Here is a 14241-nt window from a genome sequence, read left to right as displayed (position 1 = left end):
CTGGGCTGGGCGTGAAGAGCAGGTCTGCCGTGCTGGGTCTGGAAGAACTGGAGTCTCAGACTCTCGCTTTCCTGGGGTCTGGGTCTGCTGCAGGGGCCAGACCTGGGTGCTCTGTATGGCTGCGTGTGCCAGGCTGGGGCTCGGCCAGCCTGGGGGAACGCTCAGCAGGCAGCACTCTGCTGTGGGGGGCTGAAGGGGTGCCTCATGTCAGGGAGCGGGCATGGAAAGGTGGCTGGGAGGGGGACGCCTGAAATGCTGCTCTGAGCTTTTGCATACTCCTCTAAACGGAGCCCCTGATCCTTCTGCGGTCTGGGCCTCCCTACCTTCCCCTGCTCGTCTGCCTTCCAATGCGAGCCCTTTCTGTGCCAGTGGAGAGCAGCGGAGCGAGGGGTTCTGTGTCCCTGGTTTCTCCCCCATTCTCCTTAGCTGAAGAAACGGACCCTGGGCCAGCTGCGGCTGGTGAAATCCAAACCGCACGGGGAGCCTCCTCAGCAGCTGCTGCTGGACCGCTGCCCAGGTAAGCTGCTGCTCTGTCTGTGCCCTCCTCTGGTACAGCTCCCCAGGGGAAGGGGCTCCTTTGGGGACAAAGTCAATCCCTGTGAGCCCTGAATAGTACCTGGGGGGTCCCTGATGTGACCCCTCTGTGGCTGTTTGCCTGGCAGAGCCGGGAAGCCCCTCCCCCCGTGGCTCCATCTTCCCTATCATAGGTCGAGGGCAGACAGCCTGGCCAGCAGGTTCCTTGTGGGACTCGGAGGGCTTCAGGGGGCAGTGGGTTTGTGCAGGTAGGTGAGGGAGAGGAGTGCCCTGTGTGTGTCACTGCCCTGACCCTGCACAGTGATCAGGAAGTGGGTCTGGGCAGCTTCGTGGCCTACCAGGCTGAGATTGGGAGGGGTGTGGGGGAAGCAATGGGGTTACTGGTGGGCGGGTCTGGCAGTGGGCGCAGCGGGGTGGGGGTGATAGGTGGGTGTGCTGGGTCAGGGACAGTGGCAGGGTGGGGGTGATGGGTTTGGGGTGACAGGTAGGTCTGGCAGTGGGTGCAGTACGGGGTTGGGTGGCTGTATGTACTAGTAGGGTGGGGTGCAGGTGGCAGGAGTGGGCATGACGTGGGGAGAAAGGAATGATCTCTGTGCTGCTGACAGCTCTTAGCTCTTGTTCACTCACCTACCTGTCTTCCAGACTCAGACAGGAGCCCAAAACCCTACAGCCTTGTGCGCCCCCTGGTGGTGCAGGCCCCTCGTCCGGTGGTACTCTCCCCTGACTGCATAGCACCCAGGCTCATCAGGAACCTGCTGGACCTGCCTACCTCACGCCTGGACTTTCACGTGTGCCCAGCCAGTAAGCAGGAGCAATCAGGTGACTTACCCAGAATCCCACAGGCAGTGTGGTGGAGTCACGCCTCCCCCTGGAACAGACCCCAGCTCTACTGAGTCCCGGTCCCTGCGCTAATCACATAGCCTTTCTTTGGGGAGGATTGCCTTTTTCCTCCCGCTAATCTGCAGCCACTTACCAGGGAGAGGGCTTTGATGATAAAAAGAAAAGGAGTACTTGTGGCACCTTAGAGACTAACCAATTTATTTGATGTTGAAGATAGGTCATAGGGGTGCTGGAACAATTTGTATAGTGGGGGGGTGCTGAGAGCTATTGAGCCAAACTGTAAACCCTGGATATGATGGAAACCACTTTAAGCCTGGAGGTGTGGCCGCACCCCAGCACCCCTAGTTCCTGCACCTATGATAGGTTGTTCCTATCTCTAGAGTTGGTGATATCCATGCCTGTGGGAGGCCCTCTCCAGTCAGGTGTGGGAGCTAAGAACCCTGGAGATCTGAGGAGTGCACTTACAGGTCATTCAGGGATGGGGAAAGATGCCTCGATATCCTCCTCAGCAGCCAATGCAATGCTTTCTGGCTCTTCCCGGGTCATCTTTCAGCCTTTCTAACCAGCTAGTGTCCCATTTTGCTTGGGCCTCTCCGAAACACCTGATGCCTCCCGTCGTAATCTGGTCTGCAATTGTCTTCGGCCTTCTGGCGGGCCAGCTTCCCACCGAGCTTTTCCGTGCCACCAGGGACCCAGCCAGTCTCTTGGTCTAGCTGGAGCATCTTCCTTTGGTTGCATGGTGGTCGCTCTAGTATGTTCCTCCAGACTGTCCGTAGCCCTCTTCCCAGGGAGCCCCCTGCCTTTGGCCTGAAGGTGTGTAGCTTGTGAGCGTCGCTAGCTCGCTCTTCCTAGCTTCCCTCCAGGTGACCATTGTAACCAGCTGCAGCACCGCGCACTTGCTCTTGTTCCCCTAAGGACGTCTCTCCCTCTAGTTTTTGTTGTTTTACAATTAGCATGGCTGGTTGGGAAGCGATTTCTTTTTCTGCAAGAAATTTCTATGGGAATTAATCCCCCACCACCGCCACCCCTTTTCATTGGCGTTTCCCTTCAGAAATGTCCAAACTGGAAAATTTTAAAACAAAATGGGGGGGGGGGGGTTAAAATCTCCATTTTCCATTGCAAAGGAACCTTTTGAAAGTAAACGTTCTGCCTAGCTCCACTCACGAGCCGTGTGACTTGTGCAGCTGGGGTGCTGTCCTGCGAGTGCCCTGTCCTGCACCCCTTGGATCCCACTCTTACATCACACTGTGGCGTTGGGGGACCCTATGAAAGCCACTTACAAGGGCTGTGGACATCAACCATGGTGAGGATACAAGCTCCCTGTCTGGCTAGCCTGCTCCCCACCCATGGACTGCCCTTGCCCAGGGTGAAGGCGGGTCTAACGGACATCTTCCCGCCACATAGCCAATGCCACAATTCAGGCAACTGCACCTGTATTCCCCCTCGTGGTCCACCCACTCACAGGCTCCTGGCTCCTCTGCTGTAACCTCTCTTGGACAGAGACCCGCAGTGCTCTCCCTTCTGATCAGGGTTTTTCCAGGCTGCACAGCTCCCTGCCTACACTGTGATATCTCCAGCAAGGCAGAGTGCCTCAGCAAGCCAGCTTTGCCTTCCTTCCTCGGAGGCTATACACAGTGTGATTACCCACAGTTAAGTTACCACACAGCTCTTTCTAAGCAAGCACACTTAAAGTAAGAGCATTACAGAGAAAACATTAAAAACAAGAAAAGAACCTACATGCATGCTAATAAACTTACAAGGGCTCTGGCTGGTGACACCCTTTCAGATCCCCACCAAGGGTTTTTCCCCTGTGTTTACAAGTTCATTACAGCTGTTAGTTCAGAACAAGCCCTCCCCCCCACCCCCCCAAATGGATCTGTAGGTCACTCTCAGATCCAGTTTGGGCCTCTGATCTTGTCCTCACGTAACAGGTGATGAGCCCACAGTGGCTTTCTTCTCAGAGCACAGCTTTAAAAGGCTGGGTCCAGAGGTGAGAAGTTGTCCTCCCCTCCTCCCAAGTATCTTCCAGGGATCCCACTTAGTTTGTCTGGCACATTGTTTCAAGGAGTCTTGTGATACTCATAACACTTCCCAGGGTTTACAGGAGTCATGTGTCCTAGCGGCATTATATTCAACCTCACAATAACTGGTAAACAGCTGCATTTTTAACACAATGAACTCCTAGGATACTGAAACCTAATTCAATGAGGTTTAACGTAATTCAGTAAGGCTTGTCTAGGATACTGCACAAAATTGCCATATCTATCATGGACAACCCACTCTGCCTCCCTCTGCAGAGACCCTGGCTAATGACGAGCCAGCTGCTACCCCTTCCCAGGAGAACTGCATGGCTCCAGGTTCCCTCCAGGACCAGACGGAGAGCAGGAGGATCCGCACCATCCGGGAGTGCATCAGCAAGGTGCTGAGTGGAGAGCAGCAGCTTCTGGACGCTGCCTGCTGGGTGGTAGTGGGCCTGGGGCAGGGATGGGAGGTCATACCGGACACTAGGAAGAGGATGGGATTATTGAATGGGGGAGAGAGAGGAAGGGAAGAGACCACTGAATGGGGAGGAGAGTCGGGGGAAGGAAAGGAGTCAATGACTTGGATGCTGGGAACCTTCAAAGGACTCTGGGGCCCCATCAAGCGTCAGATCTGGTCCCTTTATGAAGTCCACATCAAAGGGGGAGCAACAGGTGTTAATGCTAATGATGCTAACCACTAATTAATCAGTGGAGCTTGCTCCATCCCAGCACCTTCCTCACCTTCTCCAAGAGGGGGTGGAATGAGGAGGATGTGGGCTCTGTGGAGGAAGCCCTGGAAGGCCCGGAGATGCACACTGCACATATGTGAGGGGAGGGAAGGGTTACGAGGGCCCCCTGGCCAGGCTGGACACACAGTCCCTTATGTATCAGATGACCCTGCTCTTTAATTCTCTGATATTGTCTTGGGTCTAGCTGTAAATCCACATGTAATGGAATTACTACTGGAAAAGCAATGATATCTCACAGTATGGGACTTGATTTAATGTAACTGTCAGGGACTTTGGGTTATTTCTTTTCCATTTAAATCAGTAAATCTATGCAATTTCCTTGCAGAATAAACACTGCCTGCTGGAGCTGGGCCTCCAGAGGGTGAGGGATCTAATTAAAAGTGAAATATACCCCATCATTATCCACGTGGAGGTCACCGAGAAGAACGTCAGGGGACTCAGGTACGGAAAGCCCTTCAGAGGACTAGCAGAGGTCATACCATGGAAAAAGAGTGACTCTGGCCCATGTTCAAAGAGAGACAAAGGGAAGGGAGTGGGCATGCTGCCGGGGGGGGGGGCGAGGGGTGTCTCTGGAGGGGAGGGGGCAGGAGCCAGAGGCAGATTAAGATTTATTGGGGCCCTGGGCACAAAGAATCTTTTGGCCCCTCCTCCCGCCTTGGGGCCCTGTCCCTGCTCCTCCCCTTCCTCCAAGTCCCACCCCCTTGCCTGGCCAGAAGCTGAGCCGTTGTGGGGAGTCTTGGATCTTCCACCTGCCCTGGACAGCATGCCTAGGAGGGCAGGAACATGGGCCGGGGGCTGCTCTCGGGCATCCCACCCAGGGCAGGTGGGGGGGTCTGGGGCTCCGGGGCTCCCCACAGCTGCCTGGCTCCCTGGGTGGCTCTTACTACGGGCTAGGGTGACCATACATCCCGTTTTGGTCAGGACACTCCTCTTTTTAAGCCCTGCCCCAAACACCCTGACCTTTTTGGCAAAACTGGGCATTTGTCACGTTTGCTCTTGCCAACTGCAAATGGGACAAATGCCCAGTTTTGCCAAAAAGGGGCTTAGCGGGAGGGTGAGCGGCAGGGCTCAGCCCAGCCCTCCGGGTGGGGAGGGGAGGAGAGGGGCTTGGGCCAGTGACTCAGCCAGCGGGGGGTGGGGGCAATATGCTCACTGGGCTTTGGCTTCTGGCCAGGGGGCGGAGCCTCAGGGGGAAGAGGAGGAGCAGGGGGCGGGGCCATGGGTGGTGTGTGACTCCTGCATTTGAGGAGGCTGGGCAAGAGCACCAGAAGCTCCCTAGAAGTGTATGTGTGGGGCCAACTGTCTAATCACACAGACCCAAACACCTTTGCTCTGCTCTGCCCTGCCCTTTCCCCAAGGCCCTGCCCCTGCACCGCCCATTCTCTGAGGCCACGCCTCGCTCACCCCTTCCCCCCTTCCTCCATCACTCACTCTCCCACACCCTCACTCACTCAGGCTGGGGCAGGTGGTTGGGGTGCAGGAGGAGGTGCGGGCTCTAGGCTGGGGCCGACAGGTTCGGAGTGTGGGAGGGGGCTCCAAGTTGAGCCTGGGGTAGGGGTCGGGTGTGGGAGGGGGTGCAGGGTGTAGGCTCTGGGAGGGGGCTCAGGGCTGGGGCAGAGGTAGGGTGACCAGATGTCCCGATTTTATAGGGACAGTCCTGATTTTTGGGTGTTTTTCTTATATAGGTGCCTATTACCCCCCACCTCCGTCCCGATTTTTTCACACTTGCACGTCCCTGCAGCCCGGTGCAGCTGGGCTGCAGCACCCACAGGGAAAAAATAGCAGGTGCACCGCACCCACTGGCAGCCAAGCTCCCCTTGCCCCCACCCCATCCTCGCCACCTCCTCCCCCAAGCGCGCCACATCCCCGCTGCTCCCCATCCCAGCGCTTCCTGCCCTAACAGCTGTTAGGCGGCACTTAGGACTTTCTGGGAAGGAGGGGAAGGCGTGGGGACACAGTGTGTTGGGGGGAGGAGGTGGTAAAGAGGTGGGGCGGGGACTTGGGGGAAGGGGGTGGAATTGGGGCAGGGCGAGGGTGGTGCAGGGGCCAGGGGGGCTCGAGCACCCACAGGGCAGAGGTTAAGTCGGTGCCTATGGGGGGCTCCATGCACTGCCCCTGCCTGCAGTTCCCAGCCAAAGTGTTGGGGGTGGGGGCAGCGCACAGAAACCCCCTGCTCCCCTGCCCAGGAGCTGCAGGGACATGCCGGCCATTTCTGGGAGCGGAGTGGGGTCAGGTCAGGCAGGGAGCCTGCCTTAGCCCTGCTGCACCACCGGACTTTTAGCAGCCTAAAATCTCCCGGATTGGCTCCAGTAGGCTCTGGGAGATAGAGACCGATTCTGGGAGACTCCCGGCGAAACCAGGAGAATTGGCAACCTTAGGCCACCAACGCCCAAACCGTGGCTCTGCCCTGAGGCCCTCCCAACTGGACCTCCTCCCCGTGAGGCCCTGCCCATGCTCCACTCCCACTCCCGCTCAGGCCCCACTCCCATTTGGCCAGTCAGCCCCCTCCCCTGACACCCCTCTGTCCGCCACTCGTGCCTCTCTGTCCCCTCCCTCGAGGCCTCCCCTGCCCGCTGTTTGCTCCTGGAATGGCGGGCGGGGGCGCCTCAGATGCGGGGGTGTAGAGAGGTAAGTAGCGGGTGGTTGGGAACATTGTGGGAAGATGTGGAGTGGGGAGAGGAGGAGCAGGGGGCGGGGCCAGAGTTCCGACACTCCTGTGGGGGGCCCCCAAATTGGCCGAGGCCCCCTGGGGGGTAGTCTGACCCTGGTGAGAGTGCTGCCTGGGTAGGGGCAGGGGGAGTCACTGGAGGGAAGGGGGCAGGAGTGCTGGCTGGGGTACACTGGGGTACCATAGCTCTCTGGGTGGATGATGTTTATGGCTGTTTCCCTTTCTCTGTCAGGAGCTTACTGCGGAAGCCAGGCCAGCGTGACTCTGATGTGATGAAGCTTTGCCGGAGCGCCGAGCAGGCTCTCCACGCCCTGCCCTGCTCGTGGGCCTGTGTGGATGCCCAGTCCTGGTGCCAAGCTGAGGAGCTGGTGAAAGTGGTGCGGCGCTGCGTCTTCCAGGAGCAGAACAGGGTCGTGTGGGTTGAGGATGGCGAGCTGTGATCTCACACCCGGCAGAGCTGGGGCCGTGTCTTCATGGTGGGAGGCTCCATATGGGGGAGTGGGGCGCTAGTTTCCTTTCCCAAGGGCGGTGCCTGGAGCACACTTGGCTTCTCTCCTTCATCCCCAAACTATTTCCGAAACAGCATGCCACTTCTCCCTGATCGGCTGCAGTGGGATGTTTTTGCCATCAGCGGAGGTCTGGAGGAACAAGGAGGCCCCTCATGTGTCAGGGAGTTGGGCCCACTTCAGGCTGCTTGGAGACTGGCCAGGGTGGGGGTAACATGCGGACTCGGACTCCTTTTCCTTCATGTCCAGGTTTAGTGGAGGGATTTCCTTCCCCTTCCCACCAAGAATCCCCTCACAGCTTACAGCCGCCGCTCCTCCAAGAGTGCTCTTGGCACCCAGACCCTCTGTATGTCCCAGTCATTTGGGGAATCAGACGTGAGGGGAACAGAGGGTAGTCTGCGAAAGTGTGTGTGTGTGTGTGTGAGTGAGAGACTCTCTGCCTTCCTATTGCTCCATTCCCCTGCCACCCCATCTCCTCCCCTTCCCCATCATGGCTCTCTCTGGCACCCTGTCTACCTCGGCTGATGTCCGGATGGAAGCAGAGGTGGTACACATTCCCTGCCGCAGGCAGAGCGACACTACGCGGGGTTTGTCAGGCCTCCTCAATGGGTGGTAATTGTAATCTTTACAGTGTATAAATTATTAATGGACCCTTTTTAATTGGAAACCTGTATATAAAAGAGAATTAAATACCATTTATAATGGGAACGGAGGAGGGGCTGCTGCTTGCATTAACAGCAGGACTGGGGTGCTGGGGGATTTCTCTCCTATCCCTACCTCATGCCTCTCCTAACCTGCTCTCTCCCCTGCTCGGACTCAGGCAGCTGGTCCCTCTCTGGGAAAGTCAGGGGAACATTGAGGTTGCCAGGGTCTCCCAGAACCTTTGTTCCTGTAGCTCTTGTTACCTCCGGGAGTCTGGGGCTTCTGCCATCTGGGTCCTTCTCCAGGGGAATAATAGGAGAGGGGCGAGCCAGCGGGGCTGCTGGAAGGTTGGGGATTGCCTCACCCTTCGAACGGAGGCTGTCCTCACCCCACCACTCTGACTCTGGAGCTGGCACCAGCTGTGCCTGAAATCCAGCCCCCCTCCCCCTTCCTGCCCCCTCCTCTCACATGCTGAGGGAAAAGGAGGAAGAGAGAAGCAGAGTGATGAAGAGACTGACATGAAGGGAAGGAAGGAGAGGAGTGGAGGGGGTCAGGAGGCAGTGTGTGTGCAGCACACTCCTGGGAGGGTGGCTGGTGTTAGAAGCACCCCTCGGGGAGTGATAGCTCTCTCAGGCATGTGGTTAGCTTGGAGAACCCTCCCTCCATCGGTGCCAGGGCTGCTTTGCAGAGCAATTGCTGACCGAGCTGCAGAGTCCTTTAGCACTTGGGAGAGGCTGGATGCTTGGGGAGCGCTGGGGGACCTGCAGAGGATGGGGGAAGGTGGACAGCGCTGGAACTGGTATGAGCAGGCAGACATAGGGCTGGAAAAAAGCGTGGGCCAGGTAGTGCTGGAGCCCCCCAGCACAGCCCCATGCTAGGGGTGATGGGGAGCAGCATGAAGGGAGGAGAGCCCTGGATGCAGGTCTGCATGAGACCAGGACTGGGCCAACATGGGCTGGGAGGGACAGAGATCAGCAGAGGCTGAATGCTTGTTGCTTTCGCAGGAGGTGGGTATTTGGCATTGTCTAGCCCATCCTCTGCCTGGGCCCAAGTCCCCTTTGTGTCCCCATAACGATGCTTAGCCCTGAGTTAGTGCTTTGTGGTTTTCCAGCTCTGGGCAAAGATGAACTCACTGATCCTCACAGCTCCCCTGGGATGAGGTAATTTGTTCTTACATCAGTGCCTGCGTCTTTACCTACAGCCACGAAAACCCAGAGCAACCTCCCGGAGCAGCCCTACAGCAGTACAGAACGTAGCCCAGGCATTAGCCAGAGACTTCACCCTTGTCCAGACGTGTGCCCCCTCCACCCCCCTCAGAACCCTCACCCCACCCATCCCAGGGATGCCACTTCTGCCACCAGGGTGCCTCTTGCAAAGTGACCTCTGTTGGACCAGTGTGGAAGCAAGGCCCAAGGGTGACCCATCCTGGAGACTGCCCTGCTAGCAACCCCCTCCCATTGAAACAAGGGAGACTGTTGCTCAAGTGCCGCCATTGAGTGCAATTGTGACAGAACCCAGACCGCTGAGGGCTTTAGAGGTCAAAAACGACACCTTCCACTGCACCCAGGTCCTAACAGGCAGCCAGTGCAGCTCCTGGAGCATTGGTGCCATGGGGCTGTCTGTGAACCACACAGTGTTTTTCCCCCAGGAATTGAAATTAGAGGGGGTGTTCAAATTTACAGGGGGTGGAGTGAAAAATGACTAAATTGGCAACACTGCCTATAACTAGTTGACCGCTGGGGGGCAGATGGGGGAGTTTGGGGGGTACGGGATGTAGGGAAATCCCTGACAGTGATTCAGGATCAGGCAGCTGCCTTCTGCCCCTGCTGCGGCTCCTGAACAGTCTCCAGGCAAGCCACCATGGAGCGTGCATGGCAGTAATCCCCAGGCTGGCTAACTAGAATGGTGCACCTCTGAATGCCGTGGCTGTGCCCCCACCAATCCGTCAAAGAGTGTGCTGCTGTTCAAAGGGTTCTACAAATACAGCCATCGGGGAGCCTCCTGCGAGAGCTGGGGAGACACTAGATCTTTGGAGATGTTCTTGTTTGGTGCAGAACATAAACGGTCATTGGGGCCACTGCTGTCACCTGAACATATGGCAGCAGATGTGGATGAGATAGGACCCCATAGATGCAGGCGTTATCCCCATTTTAAAGATAGGGAAACGGAGGCAAGGATGACTTCTATAAGGTCACAAAGCAAGTCTGGCAGAGCTTGGAATAGCACACTGGAGATCCTGACCCCCACACCACACTGCTCTAACCACTAGACAGCACTGCCCCTCCCAGGCTCCTTCCAGGAGTCATTCCATTCCCTCCTGGTTTGTTTCAGGGGTCACATTGGCCTACGCTGATCCATTCCACAAGCCCAGCTCCAGCTGGTTCCAGATGTGATGGAGGGGAAGAGAGGAATCCAAGGTAAACATTAACCCAGTAATGTTCCCTGGCTTCGGTTCCACCCTGGACTGTATCACTGCTCCCTGGGGGGTGCCCGAATTCCCTGCCCCGGGGAGGTAACACTGCCTGCTGTAGAGGAATGAGTCACGGGTTAAGGAACAGGTGGAATGCCATTAGCCGCCGTGGGCACCAATTACCAGCTGTAAAAGCCTTGTACAATCCCAATGTCAAGACTCCTTTAGAAAAACTCTTCTGCCTGTCCTCAGGGGAGGGGATCTGCTGGAGTGTGTGTCTGCGTGCACGTGCAGTCAGGGGTTGGGGGTGGACTTCAAGTCCTTCACTAGCTATAGCCTTCCCTAGGAGCAGTTTGCAAAACTTCCCTGCCATTGCTCAAGCTGGCTCAGTGCCACAGGGGTTAACAGCAGCAGCTGCAGTGTACATGGCCGACCACTGGCCTAAGCACTGTGTGCAGGCGATCTGCTCTGAGCAGGGTTAGATGGCATGGTGAGCAACATATCTAAGCTAAGGGCTAGATCCCCAGCTGCTGCTGAGATATGTGAAACAGGGGAGAGCGCAAATGGCTGTAAACCTTGGGGCTGCTCTAAGTTATGCCCAACTGCTCCATGGGCCCAAGAGGCAGTTCCAACAGCTGGGGATCACTGGATGTAGGGATGTCTTATCCTTCCCCCTTGAAACAGGGCAAGGAGTGGCAGTGAGCCAGTTAAGCTGGCTTTCTAGCTACTTTGTGTCACTTTGCATAGGACCCTACAGAACCTGAGACTGGACCTGGAGCTGCCCTGGCAGCTGGGAAGAGGGGTTGGGAAAGCCCCTTGGTGGGGAATTCATCTCTGCATTGGTGCTGAGCCTGGCACAGAGACTGACCTGGGAGGCAATGTGCCTCCTGATTCTTCAGTGGCCAGGGGCTGTCCCAGCTCGCATGCTGTCTGCAATGGCTCCTATGGGCCATTCTAAGTTCCAAGGGGCCATTGGAACTCCTGGCCATGCCTCCTCCAGCCCTGCCAGCATATCGCCTTTTGCAGGGGTGTCACGCTGGCTCTGTGCCTGCTGGGGCCCCCAGTGTCACTGCGAAGTGGCTGCAGTGTGGGGTGAATTCCCCCTCAACCCCCGGACAGCCTGGTTCAGTTTTGAGAGGCTCCCTGAGAGTTGGGGGTGGGGGCAGAAGCATGTTCCCCTCAGGCTGATGACATGAGAGTTGGGCCCCTGGAAACTTCCTCCTTCAGGGAGGCTCCCAGTTTAGTCTAACTAAACTCAGGAGCTCTTTCCCCTGGCCTGACACAAGGAGCAGCCCACAGGGCAGCAGCTGTGAGCAGAGGGGACAGCTAGCCAGGATTCCCCACAGGCTGAAGGGCCCCGCCTACCCTCTGCCCAAGGGAGGGGTGGGCGGAGCCTGGTGCTTGTAGCTAGAGGGAGTCAGTGAGAGCTGAACAGACAGAGCAGGTGGAAGGCAGCTCGCTTGCTCGTTCCCTGGACCTGGCTATCCCCAGCCTCTTGCCTGCATCAGCCTCTAGCCTGGGACCTGTTCTGATGCATCCTTTGACACTGGGTCAGCCCCTTTGCCTCCAGCAAACTGGAAACCAGAGTCACTCACCTGGATATTCCCCCATCACGCCTCCTGGAAACCTGGGACCCTCAGCCCCTTGCATGGAATGGACTCTCCTCCTGGACCTTTGACCTTTCACCCTGACCAGGCACCTGCCCAGGACCCTCAGCCTCTCAGCTAAGAGCCTGGGGTCTGGGTTAGTTCAGCTCTGGCTGTGTCATTTGTTGGCCTGCAGGTGTCTGCCTGTCACCTGTCCTGCCAGCTGGAAAATCAGGTCTTCCTGGTCCCTGTGTCTCTTTCCTTGAGGCTTCCCCCATCCCAGGGGCAACAGTGCCTTTCAGCCTTGGTGTTTGGCTCTCTAAGAATTTCACTGCCACTTTCTGCTCCCCTCCCATTACTTTCCATGGCCATGTCCTAGTTGGGCCTCAGCCTGCCTGTCCTCCCCTTTTGGAGGCATGAGGCCAGCGTGGGGCTCACAGATCCTGGGGTGCAGAGGAAGAAGCTCCCTCGGCCTGCTGGGCTTCTCTCCGTGGCATTGGAAGTTGGCAGTGATGCGTCGGCATCTCCTCCGCTGTCTTTCTGGAGCTGCTCTGCTCCTTGTCACCATGGCTTTCCTCTCCATGAGGCACCATGGCACTCAAGAGGTGGTCCGCTACCAAGGGGTTGGTGATGGGACATCAGATATCCCGGAGCACCAGGCTAAAATATCCCCAGCAGATGTGCTAGGAGACAGTAACAGGAGACAGGAGCTGAAAGAGCCACCGGGCCCTTCCAAGGTGGGCTCTAGTGTGAGGAGAGGCCTGGAGCTTGGAGAGGTTTTCATTGCTGTGAAGACAACCAAGAGGTTCCACCAAACGAGGCTGGAGCTGCTGCTGGACACTTGGATATCCAAGGCAAAAGAGCAGGTGTGTATGGAGGTGGGGACAGAGGCCTCCTTGGTGGGCATGTTGGGGACAGGAGGAATCTAATGCCTGCAGGGAGGAATAAGGACTCATTATACTGAAGAAAGGGTCATGCTGAAGGTGGTTAAGAACAACTGTCCCATTCGGTGCGTCTCTGACATCATGTCTATTCCACTGTGCAGAGAGACAGGGACACCTCACCCTGGTTGGGTGGAGGGCTCTATTAACTGGGTCTGAACCAGCTTTAGGCTCAGGGGAAAGCGCTCTAGAGAAAGAAAGGGGTATATCCTGGCTGTTCACACAGGGTTGGGCAGAAGAGTGATATTTGACAGGGACCGTCAGCCTCTCACCTAAGTGTAGCCTCAGTGGGGCAGTTCACCCTCCTTTAAATCTAGCTACACTAGGGGTGCAAACTGTAATGCTGCACATAGGTGACAGCTGTCCTCCCTTCAGCTGCTGGGGTTAAAACATGCGTGGGGCATGGCAGGGTTGAGTGCACTGCTCTTTCACCCTCAGAGGCCTGATTCAAACTGCTGATCTTTGCTCACAAGTGGAATGAGTTTGTGCGGTTTCAGACTAGCTGCTCCCTCCCGTCTCACACAGTTTGTACACTTCACAAAACCACGTCTGGTTTAGGCAGTGTCTGCTCAGGAAGGACTGCCTGGGCCTGGAGTGGTCACGGGTGCCTGAGAACAAGATGCTGTGCCCTGGCTGAGGGGTGGGGAGAGCCCAGGGTTAGCCCAGCAGAGGGCACAGAGGTGCCATGTAGCTGAGTTTGAGTGAGTGGGGCCCAGGGCTGGAATAGCAGGAGGGGTGCAGTGGAGCTGCATGTGGGTGCAAGCATAGCGTCTGCACGCCCCATGTCTGTCCCAGTGCAGTCAGTCTCTCGCATGCTGGAGCACCAAATGCATTCACATGCGCTCTGGTGACTATTCCTCGGCCCCGCTCTGTGTGTGTGGCTCTTGTTTCTGTGTTCTGGTACTGGTGCCTGGACGGTTCTTCCCCCTTCACCCAGCGGAGTCTTGAGAGTTTCACATTCTGGTGGGAGAGCTGGTTTGGGGTGCATTAGGTCAGTGCACACTGGTGACCCACAATGGACTTAATAATGGCTGGGGGAAAATACTGTTTGCTACCTGGGATCTCCCTCCGTAATGGGGAAAGCCTGGGGAAAGCCCCCGTGGGGCTCGTTGTAGACTCCAGGCACTTGGGCTATGTTTAAACAGGTCAGTCGGTAGAGGCCATGGCATCACCACATTTTTCCACCGCTAAATCAGTGCCTAGTGGCTGCCCCATTGCTAATCTCATGATAATTGAAGGGGTGCTGGGAGGGTTCTCTGACTGCTGCTTCCCTGCTTTGGGGTCCCCTTTTCCCCTGTGGTGCTGAAAGTGCAGGTGCAGCCTAAGGCCCCTATCCTGCAAGTG

General features: G+C 56.9%; 1 protein-coding gene across 1 annotated transcript in view; it reads left to right on the top strand.

The window, feature by feature from the left end:
• Positions 1 to 14241, top strand: part of CARD10 (caspase recruitment domain family member 10) — a 46426-nt gene that overhangs the window by 19599 nt on the left and 12586 nt on the right. Inside the window, exons 17-21 of the mRNA XM_084622305.1 lie at positions 427 to 517; positions 1177 to 1353; positions 3672 to 3793; positions 4470 to 4585; positions 7045 to 7189. Of these exons, the coding sequence (XP_084478431.1) occupies positions 427 to 517; positions 1177 to 1353; positions 3672 to 3793; positions 4470 to 4585; positions 7045 to 7189 (651 nt within the window). The remainder of the gene's footprint in view (positions 1 to 426; positions 518 to 1176; positions 1354 to 3671; positions 3794 to 4469; positions 4586 to 7044; positions 7190 to 14241) is intronic.

This window comes from Lepidochelys olivacea, assembly GCF_965140295.1.
Source record: "Lepidochelys olivacea isolate rLepOli2 genome assembly, chromosome: 1".
NCBI classification, from domain to species: domain Eukaryota; kingdom Metazoa; phylum Chordata; order Testudines; family Cheloniidae; genus Lepidochelys; species Lepidochelys olivacea.
This window is presented reverse-complemented; position numbering and strand designations above follow the sequence as displayed.